Genomic DNA, 22,233 nt, shown 5'->3' on the forward strand with positions numbered 1-22,233 from the left:
CCCCCCCCCCCCCCCCCCCCCCGCATCATTCAGGTCAACACCAGCACTTCCTGCCCTTTGATGTGCATCCGCATAACTTGGGGATCTTGCAATTCTGATGAGACAGATCTGGGGTAGGGCCTGAGAGCCTGCATTTTTTTTTTTTTACCTTTTTTTTTTAATCTTTTTTTTTTTAATTTATTTTCAGCATAACAGTATTCATTGTTTTTGTACCACACCCGGTGCTCCATGCAATCCGTGCCCTCTCTAATACCCACCACCTGGTTCCCCCAACCTCCCACCCCCCCACCTCTTCAAACCCTTCAGATTGTTTTTCAGAGTCCATAGTCTCTCATTGTTCACCTCCCCTTCCAATTTCCCCCAACTCCCTTCTCCTAACTCCCCATGTCCTCCATGCTATTTGTTATGCTCCACAAATAAGTGAAACCATTTGATAAGCTCCCAGGAGCTGTGGATACTGCTCACCCTGGGGCAGCACTAGGAATAACAAGGATCTACTCAAGTTTTAAAATCTAGCTCAAGACCTGCCTCTTAAGTACTTTTCTCTCTCTGCAGCCCTCAGGGGTCCCTCCATCCTCTGCATGCACAAGACTTCCTGTCTCTGCTTTCAACTCACCCTGCTTATGAATATCTCCTGGGCCATTATTTCTCTTCTATTATGTAACACTGGCATTGTCTTTTCATTTCTTGTGGGTCTTGGCTCCCTTATCAGACTGTCAGTTCTCTGATGGTGAAGGACATGTTACTGATCCTAGCTCCCCTTCATCCTTCGGGCCGCATCTTGTACACGCAGGAGGTCACTGGGAAATATTTAATGATGGTGAGGAATGTGAGAAACATATTAAAGGCGAGTGGTAATCATATGAGTTCCTCGCCGCCTTATTTTATCTGGACAGCAGCTGTCTATACCAGGCAGCCTAGTTATTTTAAATTTCCTAATTAACTTCCTAATGCTGTCAGTGCAATGGCCTCTTGTCTACACGAGGGTAGAACCAAACTCATAAGGATAAACATGGATAGTCCTTCAAATTCCAGCTTCAACCTACTTCTGCAATCTTGTCACCTTGAACTCTACCACTTTCGTCCGATATTTCTGCCCCCAAATAACTCCCAGCACCTTGAGCATGTTTTACAGAAGTCCTAGAACTGCACTTCATTACATGCTGTTTCTTCTGACCCCTGTGCTCTTCCCTTCTTATTCTATCTCCAAATTCCTACTCATTCTTCCAGTCCAGCTCAAATGTCACTCCCTCTGTGAAGCTTTTCCCATCTTTCTTTCCTTAGTGTGTGAAATAGTTGGTCTCGAAGTTTCCATTTTTTTTTAAGGTTATTCATTTTAGAGAGGGAGGGGGAGAGAGAGTGATCGTGAGTGTGGGAGGGAGGGACAGAGGAAGAAGGAGAGAAAAACCCCCTGAGCAGAGTTCCTGCTGAGCACAGAGCCCAACACAGGGCTTGATCCCACCACCCCGGGGGTCAGACCTGAGCTGAAACCAAGAGTCAGATGTTTAACTGGACTGTGCCACCCAAGGCACCCCTAAATTTCCATTTCTAAGTATCTGATGTCATCTGTTGTGTTGAATTTTTTGTGTGACTGCTTAGGTGTGAGAAGTCAGTTAATGATTAATGAGGCATCAGCAAATACTAGTTCATTGTCATACATGATGCTAGATATCCAAATAGAGCTCAACCCCTGGTTTCTAAGCCTCGGACTGTGAAGTTACACTCCTCTTTCCCCCTGAAACATCTTCAGAAAGAAAATAAACCAACAGAGTGGCACTTCCCCAATTTGTTTATGCCCAAGGGATTATCAACATCATGGATATTATCAGTGTAAATGGTCAGAGGCTCATTTACATTCCAAGCTGCAGCTTAGAGCATGGGGTGTTCAAGGTCCCTACTTACTAACAAAGTGTTTGCTCTGTTGGTTCTATAGTTGATTACATCCTCATGGACCCAACAGAGAGAAAAAGACTCTTCATCGAGAACATTCCCCGCACGTTTCCTCAAAGAGTGATCCGGGCCCCTGTGCCCTGGCACCACGTGTACAGGAATGCCAAGAAGTGGAACGAGGAGCATCTGCACACGGTGAACCCCATGATGCTCAGCCTGAAAGAACTGTGGTTTAAAGAGTAAGACATTCCTCCCCTCCCTTTTCTTTCCCTTCTTGATTGTTTGGCCACAAAAGACAGTATCTTATGCTGGGCACAGAGGGGGTAGCTTTCCCCTTGAAGGGAAATGACAAACATCCTAGACCCAAAGTGCGTGGAAACTCTAAGTGACAGCTCTCCACGCAGTGAAGTGACCCTGCTTTGTGCTCCCGTGACACCCCAGTCGCTAAGCCCTGGCGTGTACTGGTGAAGAGCTCAGTCTTGGAGCCAGCCCGCTTGAGCCCAGATCTTAGCCTGGTTGCTTCCTAGGTAACATTGGGGTGTTACATCATCTGTCTGTGTCTTGCTTTCCTTACCCCTAAATTTGGGATAATAAGAGTTCCTGCTTCATAGGGTTGGTAGGAGGAATAAAAACTTAAAATAAATAAAAATAAATAAAAAACTTAATACATTCAAAGTACTTAGAACAGTGCCCAGCAAACTGTAAGTACCCCTTAAGTGTGAATGAGCCATTACCTCCATGAGGACATGTATCGCACTGAATTAAAATTGTGTGTGTGCTAGTTTGACTCTCTCTAGCTTCCAAGACATATGGAGGATTGGGTCTTATTCCTTAGGTAACTCAGTGCTAGCCCAGGGATGGCAAGCAGGGGTCTTGGTTGTGTTCATCAATGACTAACTTGGCCACAACAAGTGAAGGAGTTCAGAGAATATAGGAGCCGCTTTTTTCCCTCCTTTACTTTTTTCTAAATTGAGATATAATCCACACACCATAAAATTTGCCCTTCTGAAGTGCACAGGACCATTGTTTTTAGTGCACTCCCATATTTGCCCAACTCTGACCACTCTGTCCTTCAGAAATATTTTCATCATCCCAAAAAGAAATGCAGTATCCATTAGCAGTCCCCCATTCCCACCCCTTCTTCCTTCCACTCAGCCCCTGGCAAACATTAATCTGTTTTCTGTCTCTACAGATTTAACCTATTCCAGACACTTCATATAAATGGAATCACACAATATGTGGCCTTTCGTGTCTGGCTGCTTTTTACTTAGCACATGTTTTCAAGGTTCATCTGACATTGAATGATGTATCAGTATTTCATTCCATTCTACAGCTGAATATTACCCCACTGCATGGCTATTCCATGTTTAGTTTATCCATTCATCAACTGCAGAGAAAGACTGTCTTGAGGGGGAGGGGGTCTGTTAAGGGAGGTGTAAATCCTGGTGGGAGAATGAGGCCACCAGAGTTCACTGGAAGGTCAGGCTGATGACATGATGAGTTGCCACCATCTGAGTTTTTATTAGAAAAGCTGGAGGCAAATATGCTTACTTAATTTTGATTGACCTTACCGGTAACTCAAGGTATTTTATTTTGGGGAGTCTCTGTAGCTTCGAATATGTTTAGTCTTAAGGGAGACCTGTTACTTGGAGAACTCACTTGTTTATCACATTCTTAGTTGTAACTATATTTCCAAAGACAATTGAGGGGGAGGTCAAGCTGGCATGGAGCCCACCAATGGTAAGAAATAAGCACATTCCCTTCTTTGGACTGAATTCAGTTTTCTAAGTCATTGGAGGTGTCAGTCAGGACACTGAAAAAAAAAATTCACTTTCTAATGAGGCAGAAGTGTTTAAGGTAATAATTTATAGAATGGGCTCCCAAACTACACTGCATAGGTTCTGGTTCTTGCTTCGTCAATAACAGATGGTGTGATTTTGGGGAAGCTAATCTCTCTAAGCCACCGTTTATTTATATGTAAAATGGGAATAATAATAATACACACCTCATGGGTTTTGTTTGATGAGTTGCTTAGAACAGTTTTGGCATATAGTAGTTGTTCAATAAATGAAGGTACCGCTTTAACTATAAGCATGTTTATGACCTCAAAAAATAACCTGGAAATTAACAAAAAAAAGTTGAGTCTCAGGGATGGTAAAATTTGCCAGATACTCACTGCCAAGGAGATGTACAGATGCATTTAATTTTATCATGTAGTAAAGATGGCAAATTATTGAATCTATAGCTTCTGAGAAGAAAGGATCCTTACCACTTGCTTTTAGGAGTTCCCTAAAGATTATATAGGCAACAAAAGCGAAAGTGAACCAAAACCATTTAGATTTTTGTCAGTTGAACAACAACAAAAAAACAACGAGAAAGATTTGTTAAGGAAATGAAACAGACAGCTTTTCTCTGTGACCTGCATGATTTAATTTAAAAAATTCTAAGAAGTCACCTAGTGACCAGTGAAAGGTAAGGGGCTTGGGGGCCAGAATGAGAGTTGTGGTCTGAAGAGCCACTGTAGGACGTTTGTTAAGGATTGAATTCAACATAAGTAACATAATTACCACGTGGTAACAAGGGCCATACTTGGTTTGGATATCAAATGTGTGGTGAGGGAGCTCTCAAGTTCTCTCCTTCCTTCCCTAACAATGCTTTGTGGCTGGCCAGACAAGATGGGGACCAAGTTCACCACCTCCACCAAGAAGAAATAGAAATATAGGCTGTGGGATTTAGAAAGGATGAGGAAAAGTGCCCAAGAGGTCATTCCAGTGGATGATGAAAATGAGAAGCAAGAAATGAGATGAGCCTAGGGAGTGAACAAAGATCTAACTGGGGAAGTGAAAGACAGTGATGATTTAAAAGACCGATTTATAAATGGATGCAGTAGAGGTTAGGAAGAGGTATGTGGCCCTCTGAGCTGAAAGACACCTCTGGGAATATGGTAAAGGACAACACATCCATTGATCTGAAAGAAATAGGAGAAGAGCCTCATAAGAGAAGGTGCAGGGAGTTTCATGTGTTCATTCTGCAGATACCTATTGTGTGCCTGCATTGTGTAAGGCGCTGTGCCAAGGGATAATGTGTGTGTCTTGGTGGGCCTGCCAATCGAGGGTAGGTCTATAGGGGGTTTTGTGCTTGTTTAGACCTAAGCAGTCCTCCAAGTTGCTTGAGTAGCTCACCTGGGACCACACTGAAGATTAGAGGAACCCCCTTGATCATGAAGGTGTTGCTTCTCTTGACCTATCTTCTCTGTCCTCACTGTTAAAGAACGTTGATTAGTCCATTTGATATTCCAGTTCCCAGCCAGGCAAATTCCAGGTTGGTTCCAAAACCCCACTCCCCAGATGGGTTACCCAGAGCAGAACACACAGGAAGGCTCAGCAAACACCAGCTGAGCTGGCTTATCTCTCTACCGTTTGCAAGGTTCCTCTGGACTTTCTCCTCCCTCCTCAGACTCTCAGATTTCTCAGTTATAATTAGTTTTACTCTCCTTGAAAAAAAATAAAGATATATGCCCTTTGAATTTAACCTACGGAATTCATTTTTAAGTGTCTTCTCAGCCCAGGATGTTTCTCCCTCTCTTTTGGCAGATTTAGAGACCTCAGGTTTGTTCGAACAGCAGAATTACTGGCAGGAAAACTGCCTCTGCAGCCTCATGAATATCAGGATGTGATCCAGAAACACTGCATGGAAGCACGCCAAATTCTTCTCAACAAGTCAGTATCTGGCCCCAGAATGGGACTGCATCACAGTATCATAAACTCTCTGGAGTGAAAACTAGTTCCCTGCCAGTCTTTGTGACTCCCCATGTCCACTCTTCTTCAACCCTCACTCCTGGTCTCCCTCTGCCTTTCTGAAATTCTCATTACTCTTCTTTGTTGGGGGTACCACTTCTCTTCCCTTCCTCTGAAGTCCATTAGGACTTGCTAGGTTACACAACAATGCATTTGAATGACATGTGTTCAGGTGGCCCAGATAAACAACTACAAAGTTTGGGGGTTAGGGAGGTGACAATTCCTTTTTCTTTTGCAAATGCATGAAAGACTGTGTCCAGAGCCAGAGAAATCACCTTCGCAAAATGATGGCAGTAATACCTACCGCAGGGTTTTTATTATCAGAGACAATGTATATGCAACCGTTGGCACATAGTAGTTGCTCGATAAATATCCTAGTTGCTGTCTACAACTATGGCTGTTCCTAGTACTTTTCTGGTTATTAGAGGAGTACTTTTCTAGCAATCAGAAGATGGGATAGGATGAAAAGGCCAGTGGTTCCCACTGGGAATTAGAAACTAGGGGAGGTAGGAAGAAAGAACAAGGTGTCCATTTCTTCTTTTGCTTTTCTTATTTCTAGTCCCAACTTCTGAGTAGCAGCTGCTGTCATACTGAAGTTTCTCTTCTTAGGTTTTCTTCTTTTTCTCCTCTTTCTCTCTTTCCCCCTATAAAATCTAAACAGAGGCCAGGCATTTGACAGAGAGAGAAGTTGGATGGAACATTCCAGTTCCTTATGCCCCTTCACCACAATCTCTGATTATAGTGAAGAAATTAGAGACTCTTGGAGCAGGACACACCACCAGCTTCGCTTGTGTATTTGGGTATTACCACTGGAAGAGTAGTCTCTCAATTCAGATCTTACTACTTTCTTCTCTGGAAAGGGATGTTGGCAGGTTAGGTGGCCAGGGATACGAAAATACTGATTTGGAAAGGTGCTTAGTTGGGAAGTGAGCCATCTGCCCAGTCACAGAGAGTGGGGACTATCTGATCGGACTTCTCTGAGCTCAGAAGAGCTTGTAACTTGGGTACCCTCCTGTCTTTACAGGTGGATCCCAACCTGTGCCCAGCTTTTCATCTCACAGAAGGAGCAGTGGGTCCATTTTGCTCCCAAAAGTGACTATGACTCCTCTCATAACATTGAGGAATATTTTGCTTCTGTTGCTTCCTTCATGTCACTCCAGCTGAGGGACTTGGTCATTAAGTCTCTCGAGGACCTGGTCTCCTTTTTCATGATACACAAGGTATGTAAGGGATCAGCAGTAGGCCCTTTTGTGGGGAAACAATTGAGAAAATCAGAATTCCATCACGTAGGTTCTCAGCTGTGAGGCAAGGACAAAAAGTATATTTCTTGATTGCCACACACATCGGATCATTATCAGCTCATGAAAATGATTTCTGTGAATCACAGAAATCTTTCCTGAGATAATTACTACTAAATTGGCCAAGTTCTCTGGAAGTGGAGAAATTGTTAAAATTATTTAAGGAAAGATTGAGTAAAATGGAATTCATACCCCTTATAGGAGGGAAACAGGTCACTTTTTGATCCACTCTGTTAAAGGAAGGAGTTGAAAAAGTTTTATTATAAATCTTTGGCTTGATATTTAGGGAGTGTTACGTGTATCGTTGCAGATGTTGACTTTTTGTTCTTTGATCTTTGAAAGGGGCATCTCTGATAACAAAAGGCTTTGTTGACCTAATTAGTAACTTTCTTCATGAAACTCCTTCAGTGAAGTCAAAATAAAAGCTAAAAGCACCGTGGGGCGCCTGGGTGGCTCAGTGGGTTAAAGCCTCTGCCTTCGGCTCAGGTCATGATCCCAGGGTCCTGGGATCGAGCCCCGCATCGGGCTCTCTGCTCAGCAGGGAGCTTGCTTCCTCCTCTGTCTCTCTGCCTACTTGTGATCTCTGTCTGTCAAATAAATAAATAAAAATCTTTAAAAAAAAAAAAAAGCTAAAAGCACCGTGTCCTGGTTTTCAAAACACCATAGCATCCCCTGAACTTAGATAGCCTGAGGATTAAGGAAGATTCATTTGGATTTCATACCATGTGCACATTTTACCTTAAAAAAAGTAATAAAAATATAAAATTGACTGGTTACAAAAGGTTAAATTCTAAGTATTTTTCCAAACGAAGTCAAGATGAACAACTGACCTTTTGCTCAAAAAAAATGTAGACACCAATGCTGCTGAATTTAGACTGTGATGTTAGCTCTCTGACAAGAACCCATCTATAGATGTCACTGTAATCATCTACTTTGCTAAGCAGAAGAGACTCAGATGTGGGAACAAAACCCACTCTAAAATTCCACACAAAGGGAAAAGTAAAATCTTTGTATGTCTGAAAGAAGGGGAGATTTGTGGGTATTTGATGCATGATAGCTATTCAACAAATGTTTATCGGTCATCCTTAAACTGGAAATGTCTAACATCATTGGCTTAGACAAGTACTTTGCAAGCTGCACTATGAACAATTTCTTTAGGCAGCGTAGTTTATGAGAGGTAACTTATATTAATAGCCTGATAGGGAATTCTAGATATCTCCCTGCCAATATTTCTGTTGTAGGAAGGCAGACATTTTGAGTATGTAAAATGGACTATTCTCTCATTAGCAAGCTCCATTTGAGGCATTCAGATAACTATTTATACTTTTGGATTCTGTCAACAAATTTTTATTGAGCACCAACTATGGGCTAAATGCTGCCTCAGATATTTTGGAGGAAGTACAGGGTTCAGACAAGGATCCTGCCCTCAAGGTTAGAGTAGAGAAGATAAGATGTACATATATATATCTCTGCAAGAGAGAAAGAGAAAGTCCCATGAAGGAAGTGGAAATTTAGAAGTTAAGAAGTGGAAGAGATTCTATCTTGCTGAAGAACAGGGAGGCTTCCTCAAGGAGGGGATTTTGAGCTGAATTTTGAAGGATAGGAAGAATTTGGAAACACTAATGCAGGAATTTCTAAGCAAAGTAAGCATTCCAAATAAAAGCTTTGGGAGGGGTACCTGGGTGGCTCAGTGGGTTAGAACCTCTGCCTTTGGCTCAGGTCATGATCTCAGGGTCCTGGGATCAAGCCCCGCATGGGGCTCTCTGCTCCGCAAGCAGGGAGCCTGCTTCTCCATCTCTCTCTGCCTGCCTCTCTGCCTACTGATCTCTCTCTATCAAATAAATAAGTAAAATCTTTAAAAAAAAAAAAAAGGCTTTGGGAAATGGCAAGTAGGTGAGCTCAGGGTGGGCTATGCCATACTTAGCCCTTGTTTGAACATGTGTAGTGTGTGAGACTCTGCATTTCCTTTTCTGGTGTTTGTTTTGTACTGTGAATGGGTAAAATTCACTCCTTTGATTCTGGAAGGTCTTACCTTGTGACAGCCACCATATCTTATGTCTCCTAAAGGCTGGAAATGATTTTGAGGAGCCTTACCAAGAGATGGAGTTCTTCATGCCTCAGCTAATCATGATCAAACTTGAAGTCAGTGATCCCATTATCGTCTTTAATCCATCTTTTGATGACTGCTGGGAATTAATACACAACTCTTTCTTGGAAATTATTAAGAACTCTAGGGAGATCCCCAAGGTATAGTATCAACTTAATCATTTGTTTTGCTTTTATTTACTTATTGAATAAAATAAATTTTAAATGGCTCTTTGTATAAGGTATTCAGTTAGGGGAGTTTTACTCTGGGAGATAAACACCAAAGTAAAAGGGAGTATGCCCCCCTTTGGTTTCTAAAGATTCTAAGAGCTCAAACCCCATAAAGATTTGGGCCATAAAGAAATGTCCACATATTTGAGAATTGTGCTTTTATTTTTTTATTTTATTTTTTAAAAGATTTTATTTATTTGAGAGAGAGAGAGTGAGAGAATGAGTACATGACGGGGAGAGGTGCAGAGGGAGAAGCAGACTCCTTGCTGAGCACGGAGCCCAACATGGAGTTTGATCTCAGGACCCTGAGATCATGACCTGAGTTAAAGGCAGATGCTTAACCAACTGAGTCACCCAGGTGTCCCAAGAATTGTACTTTTAATAAGAGCATTAAGAGTTACTTTGTGAGCAAGTAGAGCCCCCCCCCCCACCCCTGCCAAGCCCACCATGATCCAAATTCAAAGGAGCAGATATGTCCCAAGTCATATCCAACTTGGGTTAATTCACGATGGAACAATGCCATGAACCCACCAGAACCTTCATAAAACAATATCTAATTTAGTTCTTGATGTTCCATGTGTGTGTCTGTTTCTTTGTTTGTTTAACCACTAAAGGCATCAAAGGGAAGGATTGAAGCTTACCTTCTTGGTTCAAGCCCCTTCCAGTTTCCTTCCTAGGATGGCATTGCTAATCATGTTCCAGACACTTAGCAGACTTTTAGAGCTGGGCAGGATCACCCACATGAGTGTGACTCTTTTGTGATCTGTCTTCTATTTCTCTCTGTGTGGTTGATGTGGCAAGACCAGTGTCTAGCCCCACATGGGGAAGGAAACTGGGGAGTGTTTTTCTCTCTCTCTTCTCTCCTACCCTCCCTCCCCAGGAATTATGTGTGATACTCAGATGCTCTTAAGTACTCTTCTCTTTGCAGTCATGTACTTAGAGGATTCTAAGAGCTCAAGATTAGAGTTGGAGGCTATAGGGTAACACATAAGGCCAAATGTTCCAGTTGATTTCACCAGATAACTCTAAATTTGGGGTCTCAAGCCCAACCAAGCCTGGTTAACAAGAAAACTGGGTGTGTAGAGGGGGAAGAAACAGTGGGCTACTCTCCTACCCATCCATATTCCTAGGAAGGAAATGAAAGAGAGGACCATGTAATTTGGAAGGATAAGTGTGGGGCTTGGGGACAGATTAAGTACATACCACTCAAGTTCTCTTTCACTGCTCTTGATTAGCAGTGCTTGCAAGCAGCTGGGCTAGGAGAGCCCAGGGCTTATGTGGCTGCTCCAGCAAACACCCAGCAAGGATGGTAATAGATTTAGTGGATTGTCATGGCAAGAAGATACAGTCACAGGTCAAAGTGTGTACCGGGGTTGAAAACTAGACCCAAGTGAATGCCAATGGGACTTTATCAGGCTGTGAGGAAAAGCAACCCAGGGTCAGCATTTTTCATCTAGAATGCCCACAGCACTGCCTCCTGCCTCAAACCCCTTACACTATTTTATCTCCGAACTGGGTATTATAACTTTAAAATAATAGCCCCTCAGGTTGAATATCTAATAAGATCTAAGAACAACAACAGGTGGACAGTATCCCCAACCCTTGCCAGACTTGCCTTTTTTATGGTTAAATATAAGTTTTGTTTTATTGAATTAATTTTTTAAGATTTTATTTATTTATTTGAGAGAGAGTGAGGGAGAGAGCACAAGTGGGAGTAAGGGCAGAGGGAGAGGGAAAGGGAGAAGCAGATGTCATGCTGAGCAGGGAGCCTGATGCAGGCCTCGACAGATCGTGACCAGAGCTAAAGTCAGATGCTTAACTGAGCATCTGAGTTTAACTGAGCTTAACTGAGCTTAACTGAGCACCTGAGTTTAACTGAGTTTAACTGAGCTTAACTGAGTTTAACTGAGCTTAACTGAGCACCTGAGTTTAACTGAGTTTAACTGAGCTTAACTGAGTTTAACTGAGCTTAAATGAGCTTAACTGAGCCACCCAGGCACCCCTTTATTTATTTTATTTTCTTAAGATTTTATTTTTAAGTAATCTCCACGCCCAATGCGGTGCTCGAACTCCATCCCGAGATCAGGAGTCCCATGCTCCACTAACTGTGGAGCCACTAACTGTGGCAGGCAGGTACCCCCTAAACGTAAATTTTGGGAAAGTTGGAAAAAATGTTAACATGAGGCTTTGAAAATAACTGTTTCAAAGTGCAGAAGAGAAGCCTATTTATGAGAAGGTTACTAAAGGAAACCAAAGTAAATATTAGAAAATAGTTGTCTTAGCAAAAAAAAAAAAAAAAAAAGAGAGAGAGACATAAATGCTATAATACTGATTGAAATGAAGAGGGGAATGAGAGGCATAAATAAAATGAGGTGAGGTGAAATAAGGAAGGGTTTTCTAAAACTAAAAATGCAATAAGGAAAATTTAAATCAGGGGCGCCTGGGTGGCTCAGTGGGTTAAACATCTGTCTTCAGCTCAGCTCATATTCCCAGGGTCCAGGGATTGAATTCTGCATGGGGCTCCCTGCTCAGTACAAAGCCTGCTTTTCCCTCTCGATTTGCTACTCCCCCTGTTTGTGCTGTCTTCTGCTCTCTCTCCAATAAATAAATAAAATATTTAAAAAATTTTTTAAATCCGCATTAGCAACCATGTTAACATATTACTTTCATAATCAGAAATACACACTCACACACACACACACACACACACATACACACACACACACATTACTGTGGAAAGGGTCTACTTGGGCCAGTGTCTCTCTTGATGGGAGAATTTTCTCCAAGTGCCAGGGAAATCCCAAACTTGGGCAAGGGTGTAGACGTAAGCTCTGAGGGTGACCGCAAGACCAGGAAGTCAGGGACCGGAGAGTCAGGGAGATCCGCAGATCGTAACCATGATTATCTGGAAAAGACACCACTGATCTCAGCTTAGTTTTACAGACTGCCCAACTTAAAGGGCAATAAAAGGTGTTACTTCCTCTTTCAACCGAAGACTTCTTCCAAAGAAACAATCCCTTATGTTGCCCACATGTAATCTCTTACATGGCCTGGATGTGCCAGTTGTGTGTCTTTAAACCATTTCTTGACCAATGCCAGATCCTGCTGTCTTCAGTATGGCCACAGCCAAGAAGTTGTTCCTCCACTGGCTTAAAAACTTTTGGATTGTCCAAAGAGGGAACACAGACTATTTGCACTAGCCTTTCCCCCTTTCTAAATCAGTGCATTCCTATCTGTTGTATATAATGGCTGTCACCAAGTAGAGCTCTCTGACAGTCTTTTCTGGGACCAATCACTGTTAGCTTTCTTAGCGGGGAGGGCACTGGATCCCCAGCAGGGACTTGGCAATCTTCATGAGTCATGCAAGTGAGAACATTTCTCAGGGACACACACATGCCATGAAGAAGTTAGAGAACTTGAATTATCAGAAAAGATACTGTTCTAGTTTCAAGACCATAAAGCCATGGATTCCCCCCCCACTCCGCCGCCAAGCTGAGAGAAGCATCTAGTATCTCTCCTTTTCCTCAGATGAGAAAATGCAAGTTCAGAGAGGAGAAGTAGCTTAACTAAGGTCTCATGGTTAGTTAGTGGCAGAATCAGAATTAGAACTCATATCTCTAGTAGTTTTTCATTAGGAAAAGCTGATGTGGGCAAGGGACAGGGAGCATTGCTATAATATTCATTTAATCACACAGTGTTTATTGAGCACTTACTATGTGCCAAGCACTTGTTGAACCCTTCACAATACTGACGAAGTCAGATAGGATCCAGGCCTTCCTGGTATTTAATCCCATGACAAACCCAGGGCAGCTCATTACACATTATTTAATTATGATCGTGCTGAGTGGGAAAAGTTCAGAATGTGAACCTTAAGCAGGGAAACCTAACATCCTAACTGGAGGCACAGGGTGAATCTTCATGGACTTGAAAGGATGAGGAAAAGATGAGTAACCCAAAACCAGGGAGAAGAAAGTAGATAGAGGATGGTTCTGGCATTATCCAAAAGGAAAAAGAGTGAAAATGTATCTGGTGTCCCTGAAAATGTGTCTGCTGCAAAAGGTTTTACTTTATGGTGCCATTCCCTTCTTGTATCTTGTGGATGTCCTGTGACATCAGCGGTGGTTTCTGTTCTTTAGGTGGAATCTATCCTGTTCCCAGAGCTGAAAGGCTATAACTTGATTCTTGGAACTGTGAATACTGAAGAAAAACTAGTTTCTGATTTTGTGGATCAAACCTTTGAGGTATATCAGAAAAATCAAGTTGGCCCCCACAAGTAAGTTGGTTTACTTGTAACTTAGCCATTTTCATATTGGTTTGCTTGCCAGCAAATACATGGTCACTATTCCCACACATCAGAAACACAGTCATAGTAATAATAGCCAATGCTATTATTACTAGCTGGTATTACTGCTTATCCCCATTTTATAGATGAGGAAGCTTTCCCAATATTACACTGCAAATAAACAGGAGAGCCAGAATCCAAATTCAATTTACAGGTCCACCTCCATTATCTGAAAACTATGAGGCCAGACAGGTTTTGGCCTTTAGAAATTTCTGGATTTTAGAAAAGCAACATAATAATTATATCATATACAATGATGCAGCTTCAGCAGGATCTCAGGAAGCATCCCTTAATGAAACATGTTGATACTTCTATAGTGAAAAATATGAATATTCCCCCAAGTAGCCTCACATGGTTTAGGCCAGCTTTTGCCATCCAATAAAATTTTGAAGCAGCTTTCTGTTTTCAGAGGTTTTTGGATTTAGGAATTAAAGGAAGAGGATTGAGGACAAGTTATCTGAATGCTCTTTAATCATCGTACTGTAAAATGTCTCACAGTTGCTCATGTGAGCTGTCCCTAGTTTAGGGGCTCATACAATACAGCTTGCAAAAGGAGACACTTTGAGAATGAAGAGGGCTTTATTAACAATTGCTGTGGGACAACAAGTGTAAATCTGCGCTCTCCCAGTCAAACCAGAACACATGGCTCTTGACTGCGGCTCTGTCAACATTTTAGACCAGAAAACTCTGAACTGTGAGGAGCTGTTGTGCCATGGTAGGATGTTTAGCAGAATCCTTGACCTATACCTATTAGATGCCAGCAGGATCCTCCTGTGATGGTCATTACAACCCAAATCATCCCCAGACATGGCCAAATGTCCCCTGAGTGGTCAGATCACTCCCAGTTAAGAGCTACTGGTCTGAAAATCATAGACTCAATTTGGAATCTCTGTCCTTATGAATTTGATTTGGAGACATCTATCTGAAACCTCTGTTTTCCCTGTTCTTGGAGTCTAATACACAGTTTGTTTTTTTGTTTTTTTGGACTGACTGGTCCTCATATTATATCTCAGCTTTAGAATCTCTGAAGTATTGGCCAACTCCTGGGCCCGACAAAACTAATTCTGCTTACTCCATTATCATCTTTATTTTATTTCACTATTATTTTATTTTATTTCTTATTATTTTTATTATTTTAAGTAGGCTCCACGCCCAGCATGGGGCTTGAACTCATGACCACAAGATCGAGAGTCACATGGTCCACTGACCGAGCCAGCCAGGGCCCCTAATTCAAACTTAAAGTCACAGCATCCCAAATACAACCTCCAATTTGAGAGAAATCTGTGCAGCCATTTTTGCATGATCTTTTAAGAGAGGAAAACTTAATTTTATCCAAGAGATTTTAGGTTTGTTAGTTCCAAATTTTCATCTTAAAATTTAGACATAGAATTTTAGAGCTGGAAGAAGGGATAGGAACCAATGTTTATTGCATATTTACTGTATATCAGGCATTGTACTAGATGCTTTATATGCACATTATTATAGGTAAGCCTTAAAACAATACTACGAGGTGTCATCATTTCCACTTAAAACTAAAGACACTGATTTTTGGAAAAGAGAAAAATCTTGTCTAAGTTCATGCAGCTAGGAAGTGGCAAAATTGGAATTTGAAGCCAACAGTCTGAATTCCCAGTTCACTACACTTTTTGCCACATTCTGTTTCCCTTTCCTGGCTTGGGCTAATTTTTATGATCTTATGTCTTCATTTGCCACTCTTCCTAACCTGACTTGGTGACCCGTATTTGCATGTCTGATGTTATGCTCTTCGATTATGGAAGATACTTAAATGTCTACAAAAAGTATGATGACTTGTTGGATAACATGGCAGAACAAAACATCACGGCGTTCCTGAAAGAAAACCATGAAATTGAGGATTTTGTGATGGTAGGACATATCATTTGATATTTTATATCTTGGTGACACGTGCTGCAGACAATCCAAGACATAGTCAGCGTGTTTGTTAGTATATATGTTGTGCTCAGCATTGGACTAGGTTGGCAGGCGGGGCGGGGGTGGGGTCAGGTGCGCAGAGGCTAAAGGCAAATCAAGCTACCAACTGTGCTCCTTTCTACAGAGGATCCGTAGCATAAAAAGGCGGAGAAATGAAATTGCATCCATGCACATTACCGTGCCTTTGGCCATGTTCTGCCTTGACACCATGAGCCTAAATTATGACCTCTGTGAGCGAGCCCAAAATCTTAAAGACCGTCTGATCCAATTCCAAGTGGATGCAAACCGGAACATGAATACCAGGTACTATTATTGTGGACAGAGTGACAACAACAACATGGGGCGTGAACGGGAGAATGAAAATGTGGCCAGAACTTGCACCTCCCAGCCATGACCAGACAGAACTTCTGGCTCAGGTTGTTTCTGCCCCAGAGTGAGGGTGGCAGGGAATTCAGGTTCAGGCTAGAAGGTGAACATGGGGCTTGGAGCAGGAGGGTGGGAGGCCTCCTGCAGCTGTCCATCTCTGATCCCTCAGCCTTGGCTTTCTTGGAGACATCTTCAGGGAGATGCTGCCCCATGGGCTTTGCTGTCTGAGGTCAGAGGCCCTCTCCCCAACCACCTAGCATATATTCAGAGATAGAGGGTGCTTACTGGCTCCCCCTCGAATCACTTCTGTGCAGGTGTCTGCTGTATAGCTCTGAGAATTCTGTTGGTCAATCTTAAGCTCTATGCGGTAGCTTCATTTCACTGGTGACTATATATTTGTCAAGATATTTTGGTTTCTAAGGGATAGAAGCTCAGATAGACTGGCTAAAATGAAAAAGGGAATTTGGAGCTCACATATTTAAAAGTTCGGGAATTGCTAGCTTCAGGCCCTCAAACCTGCAGGTAGGATGCAGCGTCTCTTCCTCTACTCAGCTTTGATCTCTAACAGGCACTGTCCTGTTTGTGGGCCCAGAATCTCCAGGCTTATATCCTCTCAGGTTCCCATCCAGAGGGGAAAATGGTTTCTGTCTTTCCAGTTGCCTCAAAAAGTCCTGGCCTGTGTGACACCAGGCTGACGTGGGTCTTTTGGGCAGCACTGAACCAAACACCATGGTGAACTATTTGAAACTTACAAAATGATTAATCCACGTCTTTCTAGCTCTCTTCTTCAGAGTGCTTTTAGCTATAGACTAAGATGATTTAGTAAGCATCACCACTACCAACACTGTTATATGCTGTATTATTCTTATTACATATATACATATGTATATATACATATATATACATATGTATATATATAAATGTAGAGAGAGAGAGAATTTTAACATTATGTAGAACCTTAAGTTTACAAAATACATTTCAGAAACTCATGAGCAAATTTTGGGATAATAGTAAGCTACCATTTTTCCAGCACATGTTATAGTCCAGGCACTGTGTAAGCATTCCGAACAGTATGGATCTAATCAAGTCTTTAGAACAACCCTAAAAGGTTGTTCACTGATCTGTCCATTATGTTGATGAAGGAACTGAGACTTCCAAGAGGTTAGTAAGTAGCACATACATACAGGGCTTCACCTAGTTTATTTTGACCCCAGAGTCCTTGCTGTCAACCACCGCACTCACCACACTCAGCTTTCTCACAGAGTAATGAAATGGTAAGGTTCCTGGTTTAGGAGCCAGAAGATTTGGTTTTGAATCTAAGACCTTCTGTATATTAGTTGTGTGTCCTCTGGCTTTACCTACTAGATCTTCAGTGTCTTTGCCTATAGAATTAAGGTTTGGGACCAGGACAATAGAAATACTTCAAACTAGTAGGATGCTTTCTTTGGGAAGTTTGAGCATCAAAGAAAATTTATTTTGTAAGCAGTAGTCCATTTTTTCATGTTAAATCAAAGCAACATGGTACTTTGGCCAGTCAGTGTATCCATCCTCATCAAAATAAGTGTGTAATTAGGCCTTTTAGATGTAAGTAAAAATAAAAGTCTCCTTGTGAACCCAAGGATTTCTAAGGATGCAGAAACCCCAAGGTGGTGGCTAAGATTCTTTCTTTCTGCCTTAAAAATAAATAATGACTCTGACTCACTGAATTCTCTCAACAACCCCAAGAGTAAGTAAGACAGATACAAGTAAGATCCCTTACTGAATGGAGGAGAAAATGAGGCCCAGGAAGAAAACCTTACTTGCCCAAGTAAGTGGGTTTGAATTTAAAGTCTTCTCATCCCAAACCCTGTCCTTGCCACTTCATTGCCCTGCCATTGCCGGGAGTGGGGTGCCTTTCTGTTGCCAGTGACTAGGTGCACCCTAGAATGGGGGTGCTCTGCACATAAAGGCAGGGAGGGCACTTTGGAGTGCACTGTTAGGAAAGTGGGCATGCCATTCATACCAACTGCAGGTACGTTGGTTTAAAGCTGCTAAAGCAGAGACCTGAAATACTGATGAAAAATTCAAGGACCTGCATAGAGATAGATAAAGTTATCCCTGTGGTCCAGCTGCTTGTTTCCTTCAGTGTGAGAGCTCTTACCCAAATAATGACAACAGATAGAGACCACAGACTGATGCAGGATTAATTGGTCTCCCTTATGTTATCTCCTACACCAGAGAATAGCCCTGTGCTTGTGGGACCTCTGGCCTTTTAGATTTTAAACAACATCATCTGTCTATGTAGAAAGCAATGTTTTCCGTCCTCACCTTATCCCTGGATATTGGTAAAGTGTTGTGTTGGTCAGATGCCTGATATCAATGACCCATACCAAGGACTTTTTGGAGAGTTTAATAGGTGGTGGTTTTCTACCACCCTTCTGGGCCTTTGCAAGAAGCTGATAACTAGTAGCCACATAATATTTATCCTCTGAATTCTCATACAAAAGGGAGGAAGGATGGATTCTCATCAGTTAAGAGTCTGTCAGACTGAGAGGACCTACCTGTATTAGGCTAGGCTAGATGGTATAACAAATAGAATGAAGATGTCATGACTGAACACTATAGAAGTTTTTTCTTCTCAGGGTAGCTCCAGATTGGTGGGGGTGACCTACTATGGTACACCCAGAAATTCAAGCAGATGGTGACTTTACATCTTTAACATGTAGCTTTCAGGGTCATTCTAAGTGCTGACACACTAGACAGCTGGAAGGAGGAAAGAGCGTGAAGGGATATGCAAGGACAGTTTTATGTGCTGTCCCTAAAAGTGATACTCATCCCTGCTTCCCATTCCAGACTGACTGCAACTCAATCACGTGACCATACCTGCAATGGACTGATCTGTCCCCTCCTCCAAATTCATGTGTTGAATTCTGTCTTAGTCTGTTTGGAATACTACAACAGACTACCGTAGGCTGAATGGCTTATAAACAACAGAAATTCATTCTCTCAACAAAACATTCATTCATTCATTCATGTCTCTCAGTTCTGGAGGCTATGAAGTCCAAGATAAAGTCTCCGACAGATTTGATATCTATTGAAAGCCTGCTTCCTGGTTCTATGTACATGGTCCTCTTCTTACTGTGTCCTCACATGGAAAAGTGAGTGAGGGGGTATCTCTTATAAAAGCTCTAAACCCCTTTATGAGGGGAAGCTCTCATGAGCTACTTACCTCCCAGAGGCCACCTGGGACCATTACACCATTACACCATTATATTGAGGATTAGGTTTTAACATTAAAAATTTGGGGATGCACATGCATTCAGTTTACAGCAAAACACTAGTGCCCAGTGCGTGACTACATTTGAAGCCAAGGCCTATGAGGAGATGATGAGGTTAAATGAAGTCACAAGGATGGGTCCTTAATCTAATAGGGCTAGTGCCCTAATAAGAAGAGGAAGAGACACCAGAGCTGTTTCCCCCTCCACCACATGAGGTCACAGTGAGAAGGCAGCTGTCTGCAAGGAGGGAAGAAAGCCCTCACTGGGAACCAAATCAGTCAGTACCTTGACCTTGGACTTCCCTGCTTCCAGAACTGTGAGAAAATAATTTTCTGTTGTTTAGGCCACCCAGTCTGTGATATTTTGTTATGGCAGCCCAAGGTGACAAGTAAGATATCCAGCTAAAAATACAAAGGAGCCTAGAAGATATGTCTTCTAGGTCTGAAGTGGAGAATACCATGTAGTAGAGTAGTAGGTAATGTTTCTCTGCAGAAAGTTTCTAAATTGTATAAAAATTCATTTCTAAAATCCTGGAAGCATCTGCAAAGATGGTTTAGTTATTTTTTTCTTCAGTTCGATACATACAATTAGCTTCACAATGGGGGCGTCTCCTTACTTTAAGAAGGAATATAGAGTGTCACTTACAATTAAATTTAAAAAAAAATAGGGGCACCTGAGTGACTCAGTGAGTTAAAGCCTCTGCCTTCAGCTCAGGTCAGGATCCCAGGTCATGAGATCAAGCCCTGCATCAGACTCTCTGCTCAGCAGGGAGCCTGCTTCCACCCACCCCCCCACCCCGCCTCTCTGCCTACTTGTGATCTCTGTCAAATAAGTAAATAAAATCTTTAAAAAAAAAAAAAAAAAGGAATATTAAGGACTGAAAATACTGAGAGAAATAGTTTTTTTTTAAATCATGTTATGTTAGTCACCATACAGTATGTCATTAGTTTTTGATGTATTTTTTATCTATAATGTGTGAATGTCAACATGTAATGATTATTTACTAATGACAAAAACTGTGGTAGCTATCGCTAACATTTCTTGAGGGCCACTCTGTTAGGAATGGATGTATTGCAGATCGTTTGTTCCTAATTATAATTAAAATATGGATGAAAATCATCGTTTTTTAAGATTTTATTTATTTATTTGAGAGAGTGTGGGGGAGAGAGAGAGCATAAACAGGGGGAGCTACAGAAAGGGAGGGAAAGCAGATTCCCTGCTCTGCAGGGACCCTGGGATCATGACCCAAGCTGAAGGCAGACACTTAACCAACTGAGCCCCCTAGGCGTCCCTCCTCATTGGTTTTTGCATAAATTAGAGCACGTTTGAATTATACTTAGAGTAGCATCCTTTTCTCATAGTCTTCTGTTTGGGAACGGGGCAGTTCGATTTAGTGGTCCTGGTGGCTGAATGTCAGTTTCTCTTTGCCATCCAGGAACTACCTCCAGCACACGAGGATGAGTTTGCTGACGTACTTTGAAGAGTAGTGATTACCAACTAACTTAGTGCTCTACTTCAGCATAAAAGTCAAGGAGCCGCTATTGGTGGTGGTGGTGCTCTTCATATTGTTGTGGTCTAAATCTGGGTTCTACCCATGGTACATTTGTTAAGGGAACAAGGTTTGGAATCGATTGAACCAAGTTCACATCTTGTCTCTGACTCCTCCACACCATGTTGCTTTGGATAAAGTGACTCAGCCTCACTTTCTTCCATCCCAAAATATTGGTTATGATAGTCCCTACACCTTAGAACTGATGTGGAGATTACATGAGCTAATCTATATCCAGTGATTAGAATGGGGCATGGCACATAGTAAACCCATGAGATTATTTCTTTTATTACTGTTTTTTGGTTTGTTTGGTTTTTTTTGCTTGAAGAGTAGCGTGCGTGTGAATATTACCCATCACAGATCTGCAGGTAGAGAAAAGTTGGAAACCATTTTTCTAGTCTCCAAATAAGAATCATGCCTGTTTAGCATAATGGATCTTATAAGAAAGTAATTTTAGAGGATAATGGTGATAGTAGCTGTTTCTCTCTCTGTAGCATTTGTAATCAGTACAACACCATCGCAGACAAAGTCAGTGAGATTCCTGCCAACACAGAGGAGCTGGTATCCCTCATTGAATTCTTAAAGAAATCCAGTGATGTCACCGTGTTCAAACTCAGGAGGCAACTTCGAGATGCAATTGAGCGGTTGGAGTTTCTGATGGACTATGCAGACTTGCCCCGTAAGTCCAACACCCTAAAGATTTATATGTGAATATATAAGTATATCTATATTTTTTGAGATAAGGAGTTAGGAAGGGGAGTTAGCGGTCCTACCACTTCAATGTCAATATTGGGAGAGCTGCTTTTCAAGCGTCCCCGGAATGTTAGAGGCACTAATTCCATGCTCTTATCCATAGGAATTCTAATCAAGCCAAGGGGATCTTATTGTTAGACCACAAGAAGAAGTATCTAGGGATTTGATGAGTTCTTAGATGCCTGTCTTGATATCTTGTGGCTGGTGTTTCTGAAAAAATTCACTTCCAAATGCAGAGTCCTTTTATAAATGGATAGATTTCATTCATCTATAATCTTAATACACTCCTGCCTTTGAGGAGAGGCCAGGGCACTTCCCTTCATGCTCCTGCATATCTTAAAAGGAAAGAAATGGCCAGAGCCCCTGCAAGCCTTACTGGTAGAGATTTGTAAGAATCAGGTTCTGAAGGAAAAACTGCGACACTATCCACAAGCCAAGTTTTCAGATCCTTCTTCCATCTCAAAATATCTGTGAATTACCTGGTGTTCATGGTATTTGGGGGCCAGGGTGATGGGAGGAAGAGATAGGGACTGGGAGTGGAAAACAGTGCCCTAAACTGCACATTCATGAGCTGTGCCCTTGACCTTGTGAACACACACCGGACCTCTGCTTCCTGAGTTCGCAAGGACACAGAGGGAACCTAGGACATTTCAGCTGACCAGAGCCTTAGGATGCGTGGGGCATCTGGCACTGATTTTATTACTGACATTTAACC

General features: G+C 42.0%; 2 protein-coding genes across 8 annotated transcripts in view; both read left to right on the forward strand.

Moving 5' to 3' along the window:
- LOC116859032 (dynein heavy chain 3, axonemal-like) overlaps positions 1-858 on the forward strand; it is a 9,336-nt gene extending 8,478 nt beyond the window's left edge. Inside the window, exon 5 of the mRNA XM_032844026.1 lies at positions 713-858. Coding sequence (XP_032699917.1) covers positions 713-858 — 146 coding nt within the window. The remainder of the gene's footprint in view (positions 1-712) is intronic.
- A 1,043-nt stretch (positions 859-1,901) lies between these two features.
- The window catches only part of LOC116858989 (dynein heavy chain 3, axonemal), a 155,363-nt gene continuing 135,031 nt past the window's right edge, over positions 1,902-22,233 (forward strand). For 6 of the 7 annotated variants that reach the window (XR_004381058.1, XM_032843948.1, XM_032843954.1 and 3 more), the window contains exons 1-8: positions 1,903-2,129; positions 5,484-5,609; positions 6,712-6,907; positions 9,053-9,232; positions 13,438-13,574; positions 15,422-15,527; positions 15,718-15,896; positions 21,260-21,444. Coding sequence is in view for 6 of the 7 variants with exons in the window: in XM_032843948.1 (XP_032699839.1) it covers positions 1,948-2,129; positions 5,484-5,609; positions 6,712-6,907; positions 9,053-9,232; positions 13,438-13,574; positions 15,422-15,527; positions 15,718-15,896; positions 21,260-21,444 (1,291 nt within the window). In the remaining variant the exon portion in view is untranslated. Of the gene's footprint in view, positions 2,130-5,483; positions 5,610-6,711; positions 6,908-9,052; positions 9,233-13,437; positions 13,575-15,421; positions 15,528-15,717; positions 15,897-21,259; positions 21,445-22,233 lie in introns of all 7 variants that reach the window. The other variant, XM_032843952.1, reaches the window with a different exon arrangement.

The sequence above is a fragment of the Lontra canadensis genome, unplaced genomic scaffold (genome assembly GCF_010015895.1).
Source record: "Lontra canadensis isolate GAN:19392208 unplaced genomic scaffold, GSC_riverotter_1.0 scaffold146, whole genome shotgun sequence".
Taxonomy (NCBI): Eukaryota; Metazoa; Chordata; class Mammalia; order Carnivora; family Mustelidae; genus Lontra; species Lontra canadensis.